The sequence below is a fragment of the Dromiciops gliroides genome, chromosome 2, assembly GCF_019393635.1.
Source record: "Dromiciops gliroides isolate mDroGli1 chromosome 2, mDroGli1.pri, whole genome shotgun sequence".
Taxonomy (NCBI): domain Eukaryota; kingdom Metazoa; phylum Chordata; class Mammalia; order Microbiotheria; family Microbiotheriidae; genus Dromiciops; species Dromiciops gliroides.
In genome coordinates, this window is record NC_057862.1 from 322,110,166 (window position 1) to 322,134,176 (window position 24,011).

Consider the following 24,011-nt stretch of genomic DNA (forward strand, 5'->3'; position numbering starts at 1 on the left):
ACCTTGGAGGGAAATGTCTTTCATATCATATCTCCATAGACAACAACAACAACAATGGCTAGCATTTATATAGTGCTTTAAGCTTTGCAAAGCACTTTACATTATTATCTCATTTGATCTTCATAGCAGATTAATAGAAACACAATAACTTCAAAGAACAATTTCTATAAGTAAGCATGAGTACAAAGGGGACACATACATAAAGATTTTACGCACCTCTGAAAGTAGTATCAATGTACAACATCAAGAGTAACATTTTCCCTCTGGGATAATTACAAAACCCAAGTAAACAGGATCTCTCTGTGACAGTGATCTTGTTCAGTGGCTATATTTTTCAATGAGCTAAATAACCATGATCTTCTATGACCTGTAATTATCACAGGGTGACAAGGTATTTATTTTACAAATAGATCATAAAATTTACAGAGAGATGATGTGCTTCTGGATATTTACTATTTCATATGCATGCATGCCATATTGATCCAAATGAAAGTTCATCATTCCAAAAAGGAAACTTAGATGAATTTAGTCAATAAAACTCATGTATCAGCAATAAAAACAATCAACATAGAACTCATATTTTCTTGGACTTTATGGTTCCTTGGCATTTTATTTGTTCTTTTTTTTTTATTTGTGTCTGACTCTTTGTGGCCCCATTTGGGGTTTTCTTGGGAAACATATTAAAGTGGCTTGCCATTTACTTCTCCAGTTCATTTTACATATGAGGAAACTGAGGCAAATAAGGTTAAGTGACTTATCCATGGTTACACAGCTAGTAAGTGTCTGAAGCTAAATTAGAATGTAGGTATGTGAGTCTTTCTAATTCTAGGACCAGCATTCTCTCCACTGTAGTATCTAGCTACCAGGTACTTTATGATCATTTTCTCAAATGGTTCTAACCCAGCCTTGTGAGTCAAGTAGGTGAGTATAATCTTCATTTTGTAGATGAAGAAACAGAGGCATTAACTTATTACTAACTTACTATGAAGGGGGCAGCTAGGTGGCTCAGTGGATAAAGGCACCAGCCCTGGATTCAGGAGGACCTGAGTTCAAATCCAGCCTCAGACACTTGACACTTACTAGCTGTGTGACCCCGGGCAAGTCACTTAACCCTCATTGCCCTGAAAAACAAACAAATAAACAAAACTAACTTACTATGAAACTGGAAAGCAGTTCTCCTGCTGACATTAGTATTTAATCTAGCTCATGTGTGGAGAGTCCTCTTCTTGGTGCTCTGTGGGAGTAATTCACCAGGAGAACCCATAGAGGGAATCCTTATTAACCTCCCATTCTATGTTCATATAATCTACTATAGAATCTTATAGTTGGAATCAACCTCGGAGATAAATCCATAGCTGAATTGTATATTCTTCTATAACATCTTTAGCATGTAGTTATTCAGATTCCACTTAAAGACATCCAATGATAGGGAACTCACTACCTCCAAAGGCAGCCAGCCCATTCTGCTTTGAAAGAGCTAACTTTTCAGAACTTTTTCTTCACATGGACCCCAAATCTGCTTCTATGTTATTCCCTAGGACTCATGTTGTCCTAGTTTTGCCTGCTGGGGAAATAAGCAGAAAAAGCCTAATATCTCTTCAAAACAATAGGTCTTTGAATATGTGAAGATAGCCAGTATCATCTTCCCCAGCCCCCAAATCCTTTTACAGTTCCTTCCACCAATCATATTATTTTTTGTGGGGCAATGAGGGTTAAGTGATTTGCCCAAGGTCACACAGCTAGTAAGTGTCAAGTGTCTGAGGCCAGATTTGAACTCAGGTCCTCCTGAATCGAGGGCCAGTGCTTTATCCACTGCACCACCTAGCTGACCCCCATCAATCATCTTTTGATATAATTTTCAGTGTACTCACCATCCTAGGTACCCTCCTTGAGATCCAACATCCTTTCTAAAATGTGGTGCCCAGAACTGGATATCATACTCCAGATTTAGTCTGACCAAGGCCGAAGAGAATAGGATTATCACCTCCTATGTTTGGGACATCATACCTCATTAATTTAGTCTGAGCTTGCATTAGTTTTTTTGGGTGGTGTGGGCAGTGGGGAGGGGACCTACAAGATCGAATATCCGTCTTGCTAACTCCTTTTTGTGTCTGAGCTAAGCAAACCTCTAGGTCTTTTTCATATCAACTGTTGTACAGTTATGTGTCCCCAGCCCTGTATTTGTACCACTGGTTTTTGAATACAAGAATGAAGCTCTATGTAAATGTGTATCCATGTATTGATCTATTCTAACCTTTTCCTGCCTTCTTTGCATTCTGTTTTTAGGAGAAGGATGCCAATGACATTTGGAATGCCAGTCAAGACCAGAGATTTAATGGGAAAGAAGAAGAAAATTTCTGGGGGCATCATGGATATCCATGTCAATATCCTCTGACTTCTCCATCTCTTTTTTCAGCTGTGCACAAGGATCCCAGAATGATTAGCATGGGGATTTGCATGATCTCACAGCAAAAGGAAAATATCTAAGCAGCTTTAGTTAGGGTACTCTACCTCTTAAGGCAGGAAGTAACTTAAACCTTTCAGAAAGATTTTCAATAAAAAGAATTGAAAACAAGTCTAGACTCAATTGTTAACAGCAAAATTCAAACTATCTTCATAATCTGTTTCCAAAGAATTATGGGGCATGGAGGTTTGATTGTAATTTGGTGAAATGAATGATATGGGATAAGGGAATCATGGAGGGATGAAGACTTATTTAAACTCCTAGTTCTTCAAGAGGTCTTATCTGTTCAGGAAAAAAAAAACCCGGGTGGAAAGATGGAAGGTACACAGTTGTATCTTGAGAGTGACTTGTTCCCAGCAGGTGCCTAATAGGTGCCCATAAATATTGGTGACTAAAGTGACAGCCTTCTTGCTTTCCTGGATCAGGCTTCTCAAGCTTCTAAATGGAATGCAGAAACATATTATCAGATGTGTTCAGCTAGCAGAATCTATGGTCAGGTTCAATACTGCCTTGTACCTTTTGGGACATGATCAGGCATAGTGGGTCCTTGGATTCATCTTATGTGTGTAAAATGAAGATAGAAGGGGTTTGGGAGATCATTCTGTTGCTTTCTTCCTACTCACTCTGATGTGGGCTAGAATTTCACATATAGAGAAACTGATGCCTTGGTGACGTTCTCAGGATCCTTATAGTAAGTGGGACAGATAGATGGTGAAATGGATAGAGCACTGGCCCTGGAGTCAGGAAGATGTGAGTTTAAATCTTACCTTAAACACTTGACACTTACTAGCTGTGTGACCCTAGGTAAGTCACTTAACCCCAATTGCCTTAAACATCTGGGGTCATATCTAGTCATCCTGATGTATATCTTGCCACTGTATCCAGATGGCTCTGGAGAAGAGCGTGAGGTTGGTGACTTTTCATAGCCCTACCTCACTTAAATCCAATTCACTGCAAGTCATGACATCACTTCCCCAATGTCATGGTCCTCTTCAAGAAGGAAGGACAAACAACTGCAACATAGTAATTAACAGAGATGAGACTAGAGACTGCCCTCTGCCCACAGATGACACAGATTGATAAAGAATTAAAAAGGGGAAGCCATCCTCTCTGGGTATAAATACAGCCTGGATTGTCTACTCTGGGTCTCAGGCTGGTAGTCAGGAAACCCAGGAAGACAAAAAAAAACCTAAGAGACAGATAAGGAGCAGTAAAGTAGTACCCATTTCTATAGCACTTTAACGATTACAAAGCTTTTTTTTTTTACATATATTATCCAATTTGATCTCTGACATGCCTACATATATAGTAGAAGGATTGTTTCTCTACTCTCATTTTTCAGAAGGATAAACTGAGATTTGGAGAGATGAAGTGACTTGCCTAAGGTCACATACATAGAAAACATTATCACTGGGATTTTAATATAGTTCTCTGGTTGCTCAGTCTAGGACTTTTTCCATTATATCACTATCCCTACATACAAATTTATCCCTTTCACTTTATCCTCGCCCATTATCTCATCCATCTGTTACCCTGCCTTCCTTATCTTTCCACCAAGAGGAGTTATCTTGTGTCCCTTTTGGCCAACACATTAGCAGGCCTTTAAAATTTTATCTACACAGGCAAAAAAATTATCTGTAACTTTAAGCTCCAATCCCCCTTAGAGATATTTGCATTTTAATCCTGAATACTGAAATTTGAGGAATGAAGCTATGATGATTAATATCTGGAATTGAGAGTGATATTTTTAACCTGGGAAGTCATAACTTTTGCTCCTTTGAATCATACAAATTATTTGTAAGACTAGCTCTGGGTGACAAATTAGAGTGTTGATCATTTTATGCTGCCCATCCCCACTAGTGGATTGAAAATGTTACCTTATTCAAGAATAACTATCTTCTTATATAAAAGATAGTATAGTCTAAGGAAGAGGTAACAGGAAATCAAATGTAACCTCACGTCAAGTATTCCATAACACTAAGTTCTAAACTCTGTAAAGATCATGGCATCTGGGAATGAAGCTTTTGGATTTATAGACTTCACCATGTGTCACCTTTGGTAGTGGAATTCAGAGGATGGTGGACAAATGAGAGCTGCAGATTGACATCCTGTGTGGAAATGTAGGGCTGGCCTCTTCATTCACAAGGTGGCATTCTCGATGCAGGAAGGTGTCCTGGTGAACAGGGGGGCCACTTGGCGGATGCTTTGGGTGACAGTGTTTGCACAAGGGGGAGATGACATTTAGGAAGGCTGCACGGAATCGGTGGGAGAGCAGGTTGTAGATGATGGGGTTCACAGCCGAACTCAAGTAGAAGAAAACACCTAGGAATGTGGGCAGAAAGAAGGGAAGGGAAGAGAAAGAAGGAGGGTAATTGTGAGATGGTTATCTCAGACAAATATTTTAATTTGATTCAACGATAATTCATAAAGTATATGTTATGTATAAGGCCTTGTTTAGGGATCCTGGGACATACAAAGATGAAAAGATAGTCTCTACCCTAAAAGAATTACAGTAATAGTCAGAAAATATGAGGTTAATCCCCACACTCCTTTGACCCTGATAATTACTAGTTGTGTGACCTTGTCAATCACCTCTCTAAGCTTCAATTCCCTCATCCATGAAATGGGAATAATAATCCTTGCACAAGCTACCTCAGAAGGCTGCAGGAGGAACGTGCTTGGTGAATATTTGGGGACTACATAAAAGTGAGCTATTATTACCAAAATATTTGCAATAATTATTACCAATATTACCCATTATTTCATCTATGTGGGTCTTCGTTGTTGCAGCTTGCAATGCTTGTTTGTCCTAATAGAATGCCATAGTGAGCAGTAACAGCCTAAAAGAGCTCCTTACCTTGTGACCAGCTTTTTGAAGATGAGTGTTTCCTAAGGTTCAGTCTGTTACTGAGATGACAGACACCCAACATCACAGAGCTTGGACATAAAGTGTTTCAAGCTTAGTAGTAGCTACTAGGACTTTTGCTTCATTATTGGAGAATGCAGGCTTCCCCTTGAGACCATGATGACACATCAGAGGAAGGTGGAAGAGGGGCAGTTATTATTATGGAGGGATATAGAATATAATAGATACTACTCATATGAATCTGATATCATCTGTTCAGGCGTTACCTCCAGTGGTGTAGGTGGCAACCTATCTATATCTGACAATCCTGAGTGACTTATTCATTGTATAAAAAAATTGTTGTTCAGTCATTTCAGTCATGTCTGTCTCTTTGTGATCCCATTTGGAGTTTTCTTGGCAAGAATACTGGAGTGGTTTGCCATTTCCTTCTCCAGTTCATTTTACAGATGAGGAGACTGAAGTGACAGGGTTAAGCGACTTGCCCAGCGTGACACAGCTAGTAAGGTTTTGAGGCTGGATTTGAACTCAGATCTTTCCCAGGGCTGATACTCATTTTGCCACCTAGCTGCCCCTATTTGTGTTTTAGGATCATAGATTTAGAGCTTCTTATAAAGCATCTAGTCTGACCTTTGGATTGTACAGGTGAGAAAACTAAGGCTTAGGGAGATTAGGTAATTTGCCCAAGGTCGTACAACTAGTAAGTGTCCAGCTATATGTTCATCCTAGGGGATCCACTCCATATGCTGGAGGCCTCACTACCTTTCTCTAGATGTAATGGTGACACCAATAGAACACTATGGCAGTCTTCCTGTTATCCCCCATTCTTGTCATCTAATTACTCTATCTTTTCTTCTTATCATGCAATTCACTGATTTTTCCTGCTCTTCTTTGGACTTCCTTGTTGGTTACTTTCTATTCAAACTTACCATGTAATGCCTCTGTTGTGATACTCATTTTTCATTCTTCTGAGCAGTTGTAACCTTTATTCCACTGGCTATAGAATAATCTATACTCAATAATAACTAAAATATTTATAATATGATGTAGAAAATCATTGAACAGATTGGAGGTATAATGGATTATATGAGGATGAAGGTGGTCAAGATAATTCCCAATAAAGGGGTGGGGAAGATATCAGAAAAGGCTTCAGGGAAGAAACATTTGAACTGCATCTAGAAGGATGGGTAGGATTTCAACAGGAGAAGGGAGAATGGAAAGACATTTCAGGAACAGGGGGAAGGCAGATGGGGGAAGGGAAGAGTGTTCCAGTTAGCCTGGAGCATAGAGTATGTGGAGTGGATTCACATGAGATAAAGCTGGAAAGGGTGAAGTGACCCTTGATCATAGAAAGCTGTGAATACCAAGCTAAGGAATTCATTTGGCAATAGGAAGCCAATGAAAAATTTTAAGTAGAGAAGTGTTGTGATTGTTGCTTGTTTGTCCTTTGTTAAGAAAAGAACCAATGAAATCATGGGTAATGACCTGATTTGAATGTGAATTGGATTTAAGTGAGGAAGAGTTATACAAAGTCATCAGTCTCACTCTCTCTTCCAGAGTTATTTGAAGTCCAGTGGCAAAACTAAAGTTAGGATGATTGGTGATGGTATGGGATGCAATGGATGACTTTGGCACCTTTAATATCTAACCAAGCTCTAAGTGTTCTACAGAGCCTGCATGAGCCATCTTCATGGCTTTTGGAACAAATTATTCTCATTGGCTCATTCAGTCTTCACATGCTTGGGGTAAACATCCTCCCCCCCTCCCAACTCATCAGTAAGTTTGAGGCCTCTAGGTTATCCTCAACTTGGTTTAGTCCATCCTCTGAGATGGTTTTACTGGGTGTAGCCACTTTGAATGCTTGTGATATGAACTGGCTATAAGGAGAATTAGTTGGGCATTGGTATATTCAATTAAGGGGCTGAATTCTTGTGATCTCACTGAGAAATGGATAATCCATTGCACAAGACTCTAATTGAGATGACAAAATGATCCAATCGAAGCTACCAACCATACACTTAGATCAAAAAGAAAGAGATGAAAGAGAGCTCCTCCAGGAAACCTTGACTTGAGCTTGCTGGCTCTGACTAGTCAAGCTCCTCCTTTTGATCTCCACTTAGTTAATTATTGTACAAATTCCCAGGGTAGAAAAAGCATGTTAAGCTTTAGAGGAAGGGAGATGCATGTCTCTGTCTTGTTGTCTATATTGAAATTCTTCATTGGAAACTTCCATTTTTAGGCTGCTGAGGTTCTCTGAACAAATTTAAAGACAAAGAACTCCTGATACCTTTTTCTAACACTGCCCTCTCTGGAAGGCTCCACCCCATCCCTTACCACACTTTCTCCTCATGAGTAAGATTTAGAATTCCCTTTCCCAAGAGGGATTTCCTATAGGTGGAGAGTTCTTGTTTGTGGAAGATATTGTAATTTCTTGAAACTAGAATATTAAAGGGTTTCCTCAGTGAAATCCATAACTCAAAAGAGATCAGTCTAATAATACACACAGGAAAAACAATAGTTCAGACTTAATATTTTTTAGACCTCAGTGTGCACTTGGATGACTAGTCCATTGAGTCGGTATATCAGTATGTGTAGCATACTGATACTGGAGTTGGACAGGGAATTACACATAAAATTAAATAAGAAGGGAATGAGTTGTAATGCATTTGGGAACATGGAACTGCTATCAATAATTCCAAATGGTTCCCCAGCACAGAAACCATCTTTTAAACAAAATGTCTCAATTCTGTATTGTTGTGAATATTACAACACAATTAGGTCTAATGAATCAAAGTATTAAGTGAACCAAAAGGAATTGGAGAGGAGTATGGTGGGGTGTATGAAGACTGTATCAGGTCTAGTGATGCCTATACAAAGTGGCGTAGACACCATCATGAAAAAATGAATGCAATGATGTGGGAGTGGTGATCAGGAGAACTTCTCACCTATTTGATGAGATTAAAGAATATGGACCTTTGTTGGAAAGGCACCTTCCCTGGAAGTTTCCATGTGCCCTTGCCTCTTGTTAAGAGGACATAGAACTTTTCTGATTGGTTTCTAGTGACTGGGACTAATTCCTGATGGCTGATTGAGGTTCAGGAGGATGGATTATTTCTACGGGATCCACCCTTTCTATGATCTCTCATAGGGAAAGGTAAATGTCTTTCTCATTTACTCTTTTATTTTCCTGTATATAATCTCCTTTGAAATTTCAAACCACAGTATAGCAAGAATGGAAGGAGGAGAGGAGGAGGAGGTAATTTCTCCTTAAGCAGGAGCAGAAAATTATAACTTAGAGGAGAAGCATAAGATTAGCAGCTTGTGTTTGTCGGGGTAAGTCTGAGAAGGGACAATCACTGCTTACTTTTTTCTAGCTTTCTAGCTTATTTTATGAGCATAGGTCAGAGTCTATTGGTGACAACAATGGGTTTTTCTCGCATGAGGGCGGGCGGTTACCTTGTGAATCATTCTGAGTTTGAATGTTCTCAAATTTGAGAGTTCCTGAGTTGAGTACTGGTCTCCCATAAGGAGATGATTTCCTTAACAACACACTTCTTAGAGAAGAGGATCCTTCACTAGGGATCAGCTTGCAGTTCAAGGACTAAAGTAATGCTTTGAGGGATAAGGAGAAGAAAGAATTGGCAACATTTCATGTTATTGTGCAATATTGTACAAAAATTCATGGCCCTTAACCTCATGAAATTGATTGGGGGGGACTCATCAAATTGACCAGGATTTCCTTTGATCAGTAGTCATTTCATGTAAAGTAAGAAAAGGATTTGAATTGTTTATGAAGTGAGAGTGAAGAACAAACAATGGTAATCATAAAATGTAAATGCCTTACCTAAAGTAAGGTTCCTAAAACATTTTATAGATCCTCTGGGGTGAATGTATGGGAAAATATGGATAGGCACACACAGGATGAGAAAGCATGGATAAATTGTGATCTGTGCTGATAGAATACCCACATTGATGAGAATCTAGATTCATTGACTTATTGAAGTCAAGGATTTAGAGATGGAAGGGATCTGAAAAAGCATTCTAATTTAATACTTCATTTTATTCTACAAATGAAAAAAAAAACTTAAAACTAGGAGAAGTTTGCCTAAGGTCTCATAGCTAATAAATGACAGAATTGGGTTGAAGAGGAAATTATAATCCATTTGGAAGGGTGTAGAAGTCTTCTGAACATGTATAGAGATAAGAAAACTAGGGAACAGGGTAAGGGACTTTTAGAGTGTATCGATTGGGAGATGGGAGGGTTGGGGAGAGGATGCGGAGACTCTTGGAGGGATGGGTGAAGTGGGGGGTGAGAGGGTTGGAGGGAGAAGATAAGGCAACAGGGATAGGGTAAAAAGAGAGTATGAGAAAGAAAATTGTAAAGATAAGGTGGAGGGATATTCACAAATAGTAAGTATAACTTTGAATATGAATGCAATATTTATAGCAGCTCTTTTTGTGGTTGCAAAGAATTAGAAGTCAAGGGAATGCCCATCAATAGGGGAATGGCTAAACAAGTTGTGGTATATGAATGAAATGGAATACTATTGTGTGGTAAAAAATGATGAACAGGATGAGGAAGAACTGATGCTGACTGAGAGGAGCAGAACCAGGAGAACATTGTACACAGTAACAGCGACATTGTGTAATGAACAATGGGGATAGACTTGGCTCTTCTCAGCAGTGCAACAATCCAAAAGAGTTTCATAGAACTCATGATAGAAAATATTCTCAACATTCAGAAAAAAAGAACTGTGAATTATGAATGCAGATTGAACCATACTGTTTCTGTCTTTGGACTGGTTTTCCCCCTTCCTTTTTGAGGTTCTTCCCTTGTGCTCTGATTCTTCTTTCACAAGATGACTAATGTAGAAATATGCTTAATGTGAACGTACACATACAACCTATATCAGACTGCTTTCCATCTTGGGGAGGAGGAAGAAAAAAAATTTTTGGAACTAAAAATCCTGTAAAAACAAATGTTGAAAACTATCTTTATATGTAACTGGAAAATAATAAAATACTTAAAAAAAGAATGACTTTGACTAGGGGCATCTAGGTGGCACAGTGGATAAAGCACTGGCCCTGGATTCAGGAGAACCTGATTTCAAATCTGGCCTCAGACACTTGACACTTACTAGTTGTGTGACCTGGGCGAGTCACTTTACCCTTATTGCCCTGCAAAAACAGACAAACAAACCAAAACAAAAACCTTTGGGCAGCTAGATGGTGCAGTGGATAAAGTACAGGCCCTGGATTCAGGAGGACCTGAGTTCAAATTTGGCCTCAGACACTTGACACTAGCTATGTGACCCTGTGCAAGTCACTTAACCCTCATTGCCCCACCAAAAAAAAAAAAGTGAATGATTTTGACTATTATAAATGCACAAATTAAAAGTAAAAGACATATGAAGAAAGATGCTCTCTGAATCCAGGGGAAAAATTGATAAATAGAAGTATATATAGAATAATTTTGCACATACACATATATACATACACACTTATATATATACATATGTGTATATCTGTATATACACATATATACATATACAAGTGTGTATGTATATGTGTGTATATATATACATATATATGTGTATATATATATATATATATATACACACACACACCTATTTGTGTTTAATGGTTGCCACAGGAGGGTAGGGGTGGATGAAAAAATGAAAAAAAAAAGAAATTAACATGATAATATTGTTGTGTATTTGGAGGGCATAGCAAGTTGTACATGGTAAATTTGCAGTTTGATATATAATCCTCCTTTTTATTGTATTATATTGTGGAAATACTTGTTTTGTTCTGTGAATTGAAAATAAAATAAAATTTAAAAATAAAGAAAACAAATTTATGGTTAACAACCCATGTAGAATATCCATAATCTAACATGCTAGGTGTCACATGACACCAACAATATTACTGTGCTTACCAGATATCACATGGATAAGGTTGAACACTGAAGCCAGAGATTCAGTCCATTCTTCCACAAAGCTAAAGAAAAGTCGGTCAATGTGGAATGGAGTCCAGCAGATAGCAAATACCAAGACCAAGATGACTGGAATAGATGAATGAAAAGGAAGTTGAAGTTGGTCAGATGAAATGGGGTAAAAAAAAACCCCAAACCCAACAACCACCAAACACCTCTAGTCAATCCATTACATGAGACCCATGATTACTTAAAAGGAAGTTGCCTGATGGTTTATATTTGAGGGTTTTGTCCCACTGACATTCTATTTTCTGTCCTCCAAAGTCCCTTCTAGCTCTGACATTCAGTTTTCAAAGGTCCCATCTAACTATGCAATTCTATGGTATATGGTCTAAGGCCCTTCTAATTATAATTGCCTAGGATTTGACCATAGTGCAAATCACTTTCTTTTTGAACACTCCTATCACAGAGTATTGATCGACCATATATTTTTATTAGATTCACACTATATGTTTCTTTTTATTACTTGTTGCTTTTCCCTCCATGACAATCCTTCTGCCATTATAATTTTAAAATGTCTAAATTTGAGCACAGAGGCTGGTGGAGAGATTACAGAAAGTCATTTCATTTCTTATTTTTGACACATACTTCATGCATTTCTTTTCAACTTGATAACAATAGGTACTCATCTGAATATCTATTTCTTGTTTGTGGATAAAGGGCTTACAGTATTGATGACTCCCAAGAACTTTGTGTACACTTTTACTGTAATCAATACATAACAACATTCTGAAGAGCTGAAAAGACCTAGATTTATGCTCAGGTAATTGTGATTAAAGGATGATAAAGTAGTCCTGTGAGATGATGCTGGCTATCATTCTTCCTGTTTTGCAGACTGGGAAACTGATACACTGAACATGTTTAAAATACTATTTTTTCAGGGTTACAAGCAGATTACAGATATATGTACCACTGTGCCTTTTACATTTGGCTATGCCACATGGATTTTTAGAACCAAGTCTGGATTTAAGAAGACTCAAAAAATTTCTATCTCTAGGATTATAGAACAAAGAAAAGAAACCAGGGGATATGGTATGTTGGAACTAAAAGTTATTTTAGAACCTTAGAACAGCTCATGAAACATTTGAACTGGACAGGACAAAGGGAATCATAGAATTTGGCATGTCAGAGCTGAAAGGGGCTTTAATAAAGATAGTTAATATCTAGATAGCACTTACTTTTTGCCAGGCACTGTGCTAAGTCCTTTACAATTGTTATCCCATTTGATCCTCACAATATAACTATTATCATCCTCATCTGACAGAAAAGGAAACTGAGGCAATGAGCGGTTAAGTGACTAGCCCAGGGTCACATAACTAATAAGTGTCTGAAGCTGGATTTGAATTCAGGTCTTCCTGATTTCAGGTCCAGTGCTCTGGCTATCTAGGGGCACCACCTAGCTGCCTCTTAACTGAACAAACACAGAGCCTAGAATGTCAGAGATAAAAGAGACCTTCAAACATAAAACATTAATGTGAGGTTTTCACTCAGAAACACAAACTATAGAAGATCCAAACTCAGGACTGGGTCACAGAATTGCAGAATCCCACATGTAGAAGTGCCCGTAGTCCATTTAATCCATCCTCTACCTGAACAGAATCCCCTCTATAACCTCCTTAAACATAATCATTTTGCACGTGCTTGAACCTCCCCATTCAGATGGGTGACTCACTATCTCCAGAAGGAGCCTATTTTTGGACAGCTCTAATAGTTAGGAGTGTGCTGTTCCTTATATTGACCCTAAATCTGCCTCCCTGGAATTTTCACCTATTGTTCCTAACTGACCTTCAGGGCCAATCAGAAACAAGTCCAGTCCCTTTTCTACATAACACTCTTCCAATATTAAGAGACAGCTAATCTGTCCCCCCTAGTTCTTTACCAGGCAAAATATTCCCAGTTCTTTCAACTGGTCCTTGTATAGTATGATAAAGGGGAACTGGGTGGTGCAATGGATAGAGCACCAGTCCTGGAATCAGGAAGACTCATCTTCCTGAATTCAAATCTGGTCTGAGACACACAGACCCTGGACAAGTCACTTCACCCTGCTTGCCTCAGTTTCCTCATCTGTAAAATATGTTGGAGAAGGAAATGGTGAACCACTTGTATCTTTGCCAAGAAAGCCTCGAATAGGGTAATAATGGAGAGTTGTGCATGACTGAACAAGGTGGCATGGTATTGAAATCCATACCCTCATCAGTCTTCCATTTTTATATGTTCTTCATTTTATCAATATAAGCAGCTTTCCAATGTATTCCTTATAATGTAGTGTTTAGGCTAGTGCCTGGAACATACAAGACTTAATAAATACTAGTTGACTGACTTATCTTGCAGAATGTGACACAACCCTCAAAATGTGTTCTGACCAGGGAAGTCCTCTTCCAACAAGAAGACTGTTGCTGTTCTCTGCTGGACACTATAACTGTCTTAAGGTAACCTAGGAATACATAAGCTTTTTTTTGGTGGTGGAGGGGCTGTCATGTAAGTACGTTTTTTTAAATATTGAGTTTGCAGTCTACTGAAACCACAGAATTTTTCAGATAAACTGTTATTGAGCAAAATCTCCCCATCTTGGTTTTTGGAAGTTATTATTATTATTTTTTTCTTGGTGAGGCAATTGGGGTTAAGTGACTTGCCCAGGGTCACACAGCTAGTAAGTGTTAAGTGTCTGAGGTCGGATTTGAACTCAGGTCCTCCTGACTCCAGGGCTGGTACTCTATCCATTGCACCACCTAGCTGCCCTGGGAAGTTAATTTTTGTAGCCCAGGGATGAGACTTTGCATTTCTCCTTATTGAAGGATTCCTTCCCTATGCCCTGCTGGATATTCCTTTCCTTTCTTTTCACATTCTTCTCTTGTACCTTTGTTTGGAGCAGAGGCCTGACAACTTACACAGCATCTTTGTGACTGATTTTCTGGAGGGTCTCTGAACATTTGCAGCCATTTCTTCAGCCTCAAGAGATTGATCTCCCCGAAGCTGAAATGAAAGCATTGGGAAGAAGTCAGAAAGGAGAGTGTTAAGCGTTGGGGGTAGAGTAGGATCTGGACCGGCAAGCAATGCATCCCAGTTCAAGGTAGCTTTGGCCCCATTGGAAACAGCATTGGTTCTGAAGTCAGAGGATCAGGGTTCAAATCCTGCCTGTTTCTTAATACCTCTGTGACCTCAGGCAAGTTATTTAGCTTTTATGGGCCTCAGTTTCCTCATCTATAAAATGAGGGTATTGTATTAGATGGATGCTCAGGTTCATTCCAGGTCTAAATCCAATTCCCTAATATCAGCTTTGTCAGTAATATGTGCCATCTGGGCACATTACTGCCAGGCTAAAGGCTGTGCCAGTCATTAGCAGAATTATAAAACAAACCTGGAGTCAAAAAGACCTGAATTCAAATCTGACCTCAGAAACCGACTAGCTGTGTCACCCTGGGCAAATCACTTAAACCTGTTTGCTTCTGTAAAATGAGCTAGAGAAGGAAATGGCAAACCAGTCCAGTATATTTGCGCAAATGGAGTCACAGAGAGTTGGACATGACTGAAATGACTGAACAACAACAAAAAATTGAGGTTCAGAGAGGCTGACTTATCCATACATAGTCATGTGACTGGTAAATGTGAAGGGTAAGATTAAAGCTGTGTCTCTTCTGACTTCATATCTATTGTTTTTTTCCCCATTCTACTCTACCACCTTTAGTTTTGGAATTTAAGGATCAAACAATGTAATAATTATAAAAATACTTAGCACAGTACCTGGTATATAGCAAACATTAGACTAAATTGATCTATTATTATTATGAAAGTCCCTTTCAGTGCTGACATTCTAGGTTTTATGATTCCTTTTATCTCATCCAGTTAAAAAAATGTATGTTCTTTTCTAAAGTTTCCACGTGGCATTCTAGTTTCTAGGTTCTAAAGTACCTTTCAGCTCTGACATTCCATGTTATTATTAGAACATACCATCTAGAAGGGACCTTTGAATATGGAGCATAGAATGTCGAAGCTAAAAAGGATCTTGGTGCTCACATATTTTAAATCCTCACATTATATATAGTGAAACTGAGACCCAGACAATGGACATATCTTAGACAACATGAGTGAGTTATTAGCCTACTAAGGGAAAAAATGAAAACCTTTGTGAAGTTATTTTATGTAATACAGGGAAATGGGATAGATGGTTTTATATAATTGAAATAATTGGCTTTATTTGAAAGGCTAGACACTGGGCAGTGTTTCTAAGCCAAGTTAACACAAGTGCATTCACAAAGCTCCATTCACAGCCAGTCTTAACACAGAGTCACTGTTCTTCAATAAAGAGAATCTTGAAATTCGGATGTCTTTCATCCAAGTAATCTCTGTGCTATTTTAGAAAAGTGGATAGATGTGCTCTGTAGAAAGAATGTAGATAACTAAGGTTAGATCCCAGCATCCAGCCCAGAAACATTCCAAATGAAACTCATTTTTCATATTCTTCAAAGAAGATACATTGCTAATTCTTTGACATTCTAAGAGGTAGAAATATAACTATATCTATATATTTCTTCAAATAGAGATATATAGATATATGTGCAATATATAATATATATGCTATATACTAATATCTCTATCTCTATATCTATCTATACAACATTCACATCCACAACTATAACATCTCTATACACAATGCATATATGTGTGTACACACATATTCATGCATACATACACATATTAACATACATGCATACATACATACATGGTACTGAATCAGACAGGAGTCGGGAAATCCAGGGTTCCAGACCTGGCTCTGCCTCTAATTCACTGTGTGTGACTATGGCCAAATCATATTGTCATGGGTGGACTGGTTCTTGGATATCCTCAATTAAAGAATGAAACTTGCACATGTTCCAATCAGAAATGTAGTTTTTCATTTGGCACAAGGGAGTGTGGCCAGGAAGAGAAGTCTAAGACTTCTGCTCTGGGGGAGGAATAGATTTAAGACATCTTCCGGGGCAGCTAGGTGGCGCAGTGGATAAAGCACCGGCCCTGGATTCAGGAGTACCTGAGTTCAAATCTGGCCTCAGACACTTGACACTTGCTAGCTGTGTGACCCTGGGCAAGTCACTTAACCCCCATTGCCCTGCACAAAAAAAAAAAAAAAAGACATCTTCCTCCATGAGCCAGAGGGGAGGCAATAACTTTATAGAGGATAGACAGGGGTGGGACTTGAAACCAAAAAGTTACAGCTTTTGGGAGATGCAGGATACTTGAAACAGTTGGCATCACAATCCTGACCTCTTGGGTTATTGCCAGGAAGCACACCTGATTATCATTTGGCTTCCTGCTATTAACTTTTATGGCCCCTATTTTTAGTAGGCTTGATATATCTGCCCCCTCATCAAGTTGTTTTGTTGTTCACAGGAAAAGCATTCTCAAAATTGATCTAGGCCCACCACAATATCCTCTCCCTGTGCCTCAGTTTCCTCATCTGGGAGCTAAGTATGGCAGACTAGATGAACTCTAAGGTTCCTTCTAGCTTTGACATCCTTTGCTCTTTGTTATGGAAAGAGCCCTGGGTTTGGAGGCAAAGGACTTGGGTTTGAGTTTTGTCTCCAGTATTTATGATCTGTTTGACCTTGGGTAAGTCATTTGCCTTTTCTTTGCTACAGAGGCAGCGACTCCAAAATTGGGCCTAAACCACTTTTCACTTCTCTAGGTCTCTTGCCTTCCTGATCTTTTTTCTTTAATAGCTTAGATATTGGGGAGAAGGGAATACTAAAGACAGAAAACAAATGCTTACGAACTATATTGCTCATATGCAGTTGTCTTTCTCTTCCCTCAGATGCCCTACTTTAACATTCTTGGGTTCAGATTCTCATCTGTAAAGTGAACCTGTTGCAATAAGTCAGTCATCCATTAAACATGCATTAAGTGCCTTCTATGTATCAGGCACTATTCTAAGCACTGGATGATCTCGGAGGTCTTATTCTGCTCAAAATCATTTGTTCTAGTCTTCTAAAATGAATCAACTGATATTTATTACACACCTACTATGTGCCAGGCACCGTGCTGAGCACTGAGGCATACAAAAGGAAGAAAAAAACCCAATATTCCTTCTAGCCCTGACATTCTGTGTTTTCTGTCAAAAGAATGTTCAGCTCTTACATTTTGTGATTGTATGATTCTTTAACTCTATAATGAACAATTCTAAAGCCCAGAACAAGTAATAATAATATTAATAACCAGCATTTATTTAGTGCCTACTATATATCAGGCATACCTCTTTATAAAATTATCTCACTTTGTCCTCACAACAACCCATTTTATAGTGGATGAAATTGAAACAAAAAGAGATTAAGTAACCTGCCCAGGGTCTCACAGCTAGTAAGTGTTTGAGGCTAGATTTGAAATCAATTCAGGTCTTCATGACTCCAGGCTCAACATTATTCATTTCACCACCTAGCTGCCAAATAGCAAGACAATGACCCTCAAAAGGAGATGGGATGGGGCAGCACAGATCTTTGATTCAGGAAAATCACCCATAGTAGAAACAGCTCAGGATTCTGTGAGAACATTGCTGGGGAGTTTGGCAAAAGAAGCAGGGTGGGGTTGGGCTGTGGTGTGGAAACAGGCATTTATTATTTTCAGAGTTTAACTAATCATTCTTGCTAGCTAGGTGCTAAGTTCAGTTATTTCTGCTTTTGAAAGAGTAAAAATACAGCCAAATACCCTTTATGTCCCATGCTACTCCCATCTCCGAGAAGCTGTTGTCTAGAAGACTGGATTGAGTGTCAGGGTGACCTCAGGGTGATTTCTGCTTTGGACACTAGTGACTCTGGGCAAATCACTTAACCGCCTAATTCATAAAATGGGGATAATAATAGTATCCACCTCACAGGGCTGTTGTGAGGACAAATGAGATAACAAAGAAAGCACTTTGCAAACTTGAAAATAATATGAAAAAGCTACTAGCTTTTATTGTTACTTCCATGAAAAAAAAATACACTGTTTAGTCATTTGGAAATGTATTCTTCTCTCCTGAAATCAATTCAACAAACACCTCTCAAGTATTTACAACATGCAAAGTCCTATGTTTGATGTTATGGATACAAAGGTGAGAAGTACCATACAGACTCACCTTACAATCTCATAGGAGGATACAACATGTATGTACATAAATAACTGGGGTGTGTAGCACAATGGGATAAATGCTAAGGAGAGATCCAGATAATTTGCTTTGAGACATTTAAGGCAGAATGGACCTGGGGAGCTATTGTTGGGGGTTGTCTCAAATGTGACTATGTCACAGTACAGCAGAGACACTTCCATACCCTTAGACCCAGGCAAGGAGATTGTAAATGACTTTGAATTCCTTGTAGTTGGGCCATACCAACAAAGGAATGAGTAGCTTCCATGTGGTGGCTTGAACCACCAGGACCAAGGTCTTGGCTGAGAATATTCACATGAATTAACCATTGTCAGATTGGCTAGGGAATTAATCTGCAGGGGGTACCTCTGGGAAAGAGCTAATTGAGCTCATGACAGATTTGCCTACTTAGGAAACTTTTCCCCTGCAATGTCTAGGGAGTGACCCTAACTTATACCTGTGCTGTGAGTGTATTTCGTTCTGACATAGTTGAGGTGCGATGGTGGAGGGTGAGGGAGTGTCTCAGAAGTGGTTAACTATTCTACACTTGAAAACTTCCCATTCAACAGTTGGACAGTTCCATGTTCTAAGCTAGGAGACAGCTAGTTGGTTCAGTGGTTTGAGTGCTGAGCCTGGAGTCAAAAAATACCCTAGTGCAAATCTGACCAGACATTTACTAACTGTGTGGTCCTGGGCAAATCACTTAACCTTTGTTTTCCTTAACCCATTGGAGAAGAAAATGGCAAACCACTCCAATAATTTTGCCAAGAAAACCTTATGGACAATATGGTCCATTGGATCATGAAGATAGACATGACTGAACAACAGAAAAATGTTTTTAGCTCATATACCTTTAGAGTTGAAGGAGACAGTGTGGTGCTAACTAGGAGTATTGAGGAACTGCTTTTGTTTTTCCCCTCTGTATATCTGATGCTTAGAAGGAACTTAATCCATGCTTGTTGATTGGTACCCAAGGCTTAGCAATTTTTCTTTCATGCAAGCAGCATGTACTTGATAATGCTTTGTTGAAATCGTTGAAGGGGACTTATTAAAAATGAAACTTTAACACATATGCATTAAATACCTACTATGTATACTATGTGTCAGACCTTAGAATATGAAAGAGCATAGAATTTTAAAGATCAAAGAGACCTTAGAATATAGGACATTAGAGGGAAGATCTTTGAAACCATATAGTGTGTACTTCACATTTTACAAAGGAGAAAACTGAGTCCCAGAGGGGGAAGTCCCTACCCCAAGCTCCAACAACTTCTTGTAGTCACAATATATTTAGTCATATTTTAGCCTCTCATAACTGTGCTTTTGAAGGAGGAGGGATGGGACAGTCTCAATGAGATACTTCTGCAGGGTAGTCTTCAGTGAGCCAATGTATTCCCCAAGGAAAAGCTGAAAGAATAAGACTCTTCTTCTTTGGTATTTCCCCATAATCTTTCCTGCTGTCTAGACAGCACCTAGACATTCACCTTCCAGAGAATTATACATCAGAAACCATCTACACAAGTCCCCAGGCTTGGTAGTTGGACCTAATGCTCATATCACTTAGAGACAGACAGAGAAGGGGGCATGTTGAGTCATATAACAGAATCTGTGGTATCTTAATAAAACACATAACATAAATGTGATAAACCCATTCTTTTCTCATTTGATTTAGTATTCAAGGCCTTCCCCCCATGATTTAACTAAGTTTATGTAAAGGAAAAGAGGTCACAGAGGGTTGAAATTTGTTTTTTCAGTGACAAGCTTCTTAATTTTGTATCTCACAGTAGGAAAATGTCATTGTGAGGATAGATCCTTTGGGTGGATTTTCCTTCTGAAGGGTTCTGCTACAAAGAAAATTGCAAATCAGTGTTTAGGGAAAGGAAACTAAGAAAAAGAAAAGAGATGAGCCTATGACCATGAACAAAGAGGAAAGAATTAATTTCTTAACACTTCTCATTTGCCTGTGTGTGTTGTTAACTGCGTGATCTCTTTCCTTCTCTGTTACCTCTCTCTTGCTTTTCCTATCCTTCTTCAACTCTCTTATCCCTATCTCAATATTTCCCTACTCTTCCATTTATCTACACATAGCTTTCATCTCTCTAACATATGTGTTTGTCTAGCTATTCAACTTTTTAAATATTTATCTATATGTGTCTACCTGTCTCTCTCTTTACTTTTTCACTTCATCTTTTCCTCCTCCATCACTCTATGGCTTTATATCACTCTCATCTTGTTTGTCTCTTTTCTCTGATCTCCATAGCTCTTTCCACTCTCTATTTCTTCCCTTTCCATATACCTTTTCTTCTCTCTCTGTCTCTGTCTGTCTGTCTCTCCAATTTATCTCAGTCTCTGTCACTGTCTTTGTCTATCTATCTCTTTCTTTGAATCTCCCTTTTTTGTTTGTCTGTGGTTCACACACAAAAACACACATACACACTGCAGAGTAGATATTGGATGCAGCTTCCTACATTCTTGTCCTTATTTTTCACCTGACATTTAAATCAAAGAAGCATCCTGGGTGTCAAGGGATTTTGTACCTTAAATTCTGCTCATGTGCTTTATACTATGACACAATAACAGCTACCGTTAACAATAAACATTCAGAAATAGTCAGGGTATAGAGAAAGAGCTGTAAGTAAGCAGTATCAGGGAGCAGATTCCCCCCTCTACTCCTCACAGGAGATACAATAAATGGATGTTGAATAAGTGAATAAATGAATCTTATAAATAAATGAGAAGAAAAGATCACTAGAGAGATAAAAATACAAATACTCACTCTGAGTCCCATGAGATAGTAGAGGATGCTCATGATAGCCATGGGAAGGACATAAAAGAGGAAAGAAGTCACCTGGATGATAAAGTTATAGATCCACATGGGTCTGACCACAGTGCAGGTGGCTGATTCTGGGATCAAGGTCCCATTGGGGAAGTGATAGACCTTGATGCCATGTATGCCTGTGTTAGGAAGGGAGAACAGGATGGAGAAGACCCAGAGGAGCAGAAGGATCCTCAGGGCCCGCCGCCGTGTACTCTCCAGCTTGGCTCGGAAGGGATAGAGGATGGCTACATACCGTTCTACACTGACTGTTGTCACACTCAGGATGGATGCAAAGCACACTGTTTCAAACAGAGCAGTCTTGAAGTAGCAACCCACTGGGCCAAAAAGGAATGGGTAATTGTACCACATTTCATAGATCTCTAAAGGCATTCCAAAGAGCAGAACCAACAGATCTGAGATGGCCAGGCTGAAGAGGTAATAGTTGGTAGGTGTCTTCATAGTCTGGTGTTTCAGAATCACCAGGCATACTAAGAGATTGCCAGTGACCCCGACCACAAAGATCAGTGCATACACCACTGTCATGGGCAGGAATAAATGACTTCTCCGGGGGCCACAGAAGAAAGTCAGGTAGTCCTCAGTGCTATTCCAATATTTCCCATAGGGATCTTCTGGCTTGAACTGGTAAGGCCAGGAGGAATTCTTTATCCCATCCATTGATAGCTGACTTGTCAGGCAGACAAAGAAAGGGATCCTTGATAGTTGCCAGATTTTTGGTAATTTCCCAAGTAGAGCCAGAAAAAGGAGGGAGGCTATGATAGAAAAGAAAGGAGAGAGGAAGAGGGGAAGAGGAAGAGGGAGAGAAGGAGGCAGGGAGAGAGGGAGAGAAAGAGGGAGGGAGGGGGGATAGAGAGACAGAGAGAGACAGAGAGAGAGACACACACAGAGACAGAGAGAGACACAGAGAGAGAGACAGAGACAGAGAGAGACAGAGAGACAGAGACAGAGAGAGACAGAGAGAGAGAGACACACAGAGAGAGAGAGAGAGAGAGAGAGAGAGAGAGAGAGAGAGAGAGAGAGAGAGAGAATGATTGTGTCCGCTTCAGTTTAGAGGTTGCTGCCTATGCTGGCTGAGCCCACTTGAGAAGTCCCAGAGACAGAAGCCCCTCCTTTCACAGCCCCTGGCCAATGACTGGGTGTCAAATTGTATGAGAAGAAAGGACTCATCATTTGGCTTTATGTGCTATTGTATCTGACTGCTCTGGCTGCATGGAAAAGCCAAGGTTTCTGTGAATCAGAGGGAAAGAGTAGAGAAGAGCTGTGTGTCTGATACACGGGATCTGACCCTGGAGACAAAGCTTCTAGAACTTAAGTGGGCTCTGGGAAGTGAATGTAGGGAAGTTGCAAGGAAGTCAGAAATAGCTTAGATCTGCAAAGAAAAGTGAGCAGAAAATCAGGAATCCCTACTGAATTGGGACCCTTAAATGACAATGTCTAAGGAAAAAGAATTAGAGATCATAGGATCACAGAATATTAAAGGCAGAAGGGATTCCTGCAACAGTTGTGGGCTCAATTCTTTGATCTCTGAGTCCCCTTTGCTCTGAGGTTCTAGCATACTATGATCAGCTGACCCAAAACATGCCCACCAACAAATTTTTAGAAGCCCCTAGGGAAAAGACAAATAATTTCCCCATGGCATTACTCCTAGTTCTAATTACTCTGCCCCCTTGCAAGCAGACAAACCAATTTACATTTTTTTTCTTTTTAAATTTTTATTTGGCTCTTCTTGTACTCAGAAACCCTTAAACATGGTTATTTCCTCACTTTCAAGATTAAACAAGTGGCTTCTGGTTCTTAAAATTGAGAGTGAAAAAATGATAGTTGATAAAGTAGAAAATACAAGTAATTTCCTTTCTTAGAGGTTCCTTCCAAGGTGTTGCATACACAGTAATTGTATTTTTTGACATGGGCTATGTGGGGCAATCTATACAGGGAGTGGAAGGAGGGAAAAGCTCTACTTTAATGAGATAAAAGCTTTCCTATAATGCTTTGCTTCAGTGCCTCCTCTATGTTTTTATTGCTTTTTTGAATCTTTTTAAAAACTCTAATTTTTCCTTTCATTTTTATTTTATTCCCCCTAGATATCCTTTATTCCTCTGAAATACTAGTTGCAATTTTTTTTTTATTTCATTTTTTTAAACAATAATCCATTCTGGAGTGGTTTTTTTTGATACATCAAACACAATCCAATAAAAAACCAAACCAATTGGCTTATAAAGTATCTCCTTCCACACTTCAACTCTCCTCCCCCAAATTTTTAGTTCATCAATTATCAGAGAGAAGTGATGAATCCTTTAATTTTGACAGTACTAACATTAACTATTACATCTGAGCAGTTTTGTTGTCCTTCCATGTTGACTTTATTTACATTGTTAGGATCACTGGTTATATTTTTCTTTTGACTGTTTTCATCACTGTGCACCACATTTCTCCTGAGTCTTCATATTTCCTATTCCTTATGGCTTAGTACTCTTGTAATGCATTCCTATACCACAGTTTGTTCAGTCATTCCTAAATCAAGGGCACATAATATATTTCCAGTTTTTTTTTTAAGCAAAAAATGCAGCTATTCTTTTTTATTAGTTATGTGTTTTCTTGATGGCAATAATGTCCTTGTGGTATAGTAGTAGAGAGGCAGCTAGGTGGGTCAGTGAATAGATTGCTGGGCCTGGTGTCAGGAAGACTAGTACAAATCTGACTTCAGACATTTATGAGCTGTCTGACCCTGGGCGTCACTTAACA

General features: G+C 39.1%; 1 protein-coding gene across 2 annotated transcripts; it reads right to left on the reverse strand.

The window, feature by feature from the left end:
- Window positions 1–2,770: 2,770 nt before the first annotated feature.
- Window positions 2,771–22,043, reverse strand: NMUR2 (neuromedin U receptor 2). Of its 2 annotated transcripts, XM_043980858.1 has the most exons (5): window positions 21,210–22,043; window positions 14,211–14,295; window positions 11,266–11,391; window positions 4,518–4,786; window positions 2,771–2,902 (listed from the first exon to the last, which is right to left on the reverse strand). In XM_043980858.1, exons 1-4 carry the CDS (start codon window positions 21,924–21,926, stop codon window positions 4,533–4,535), a joined length of 1,182 nt encoding a protein of 393 aa, XP_043836793.1. In that variant the 5' UTR covers window positions 21,927–22,043; the 3' UTR covers window positions 2,771–2,902; window positions 4,518–4,532. The 2 variants fall into 2 exon arrangements, with proteins under 2 accessions (XP_043836793.1, XP_043836792.1); XM_043980857.1 differs by lacking the exon at window positions 2,771–2,902 and having other exon boundaries at window positions 3,364–4,786.
- Window positions 22,044–24,011: the final 1,968 nt, after the last annotated feature.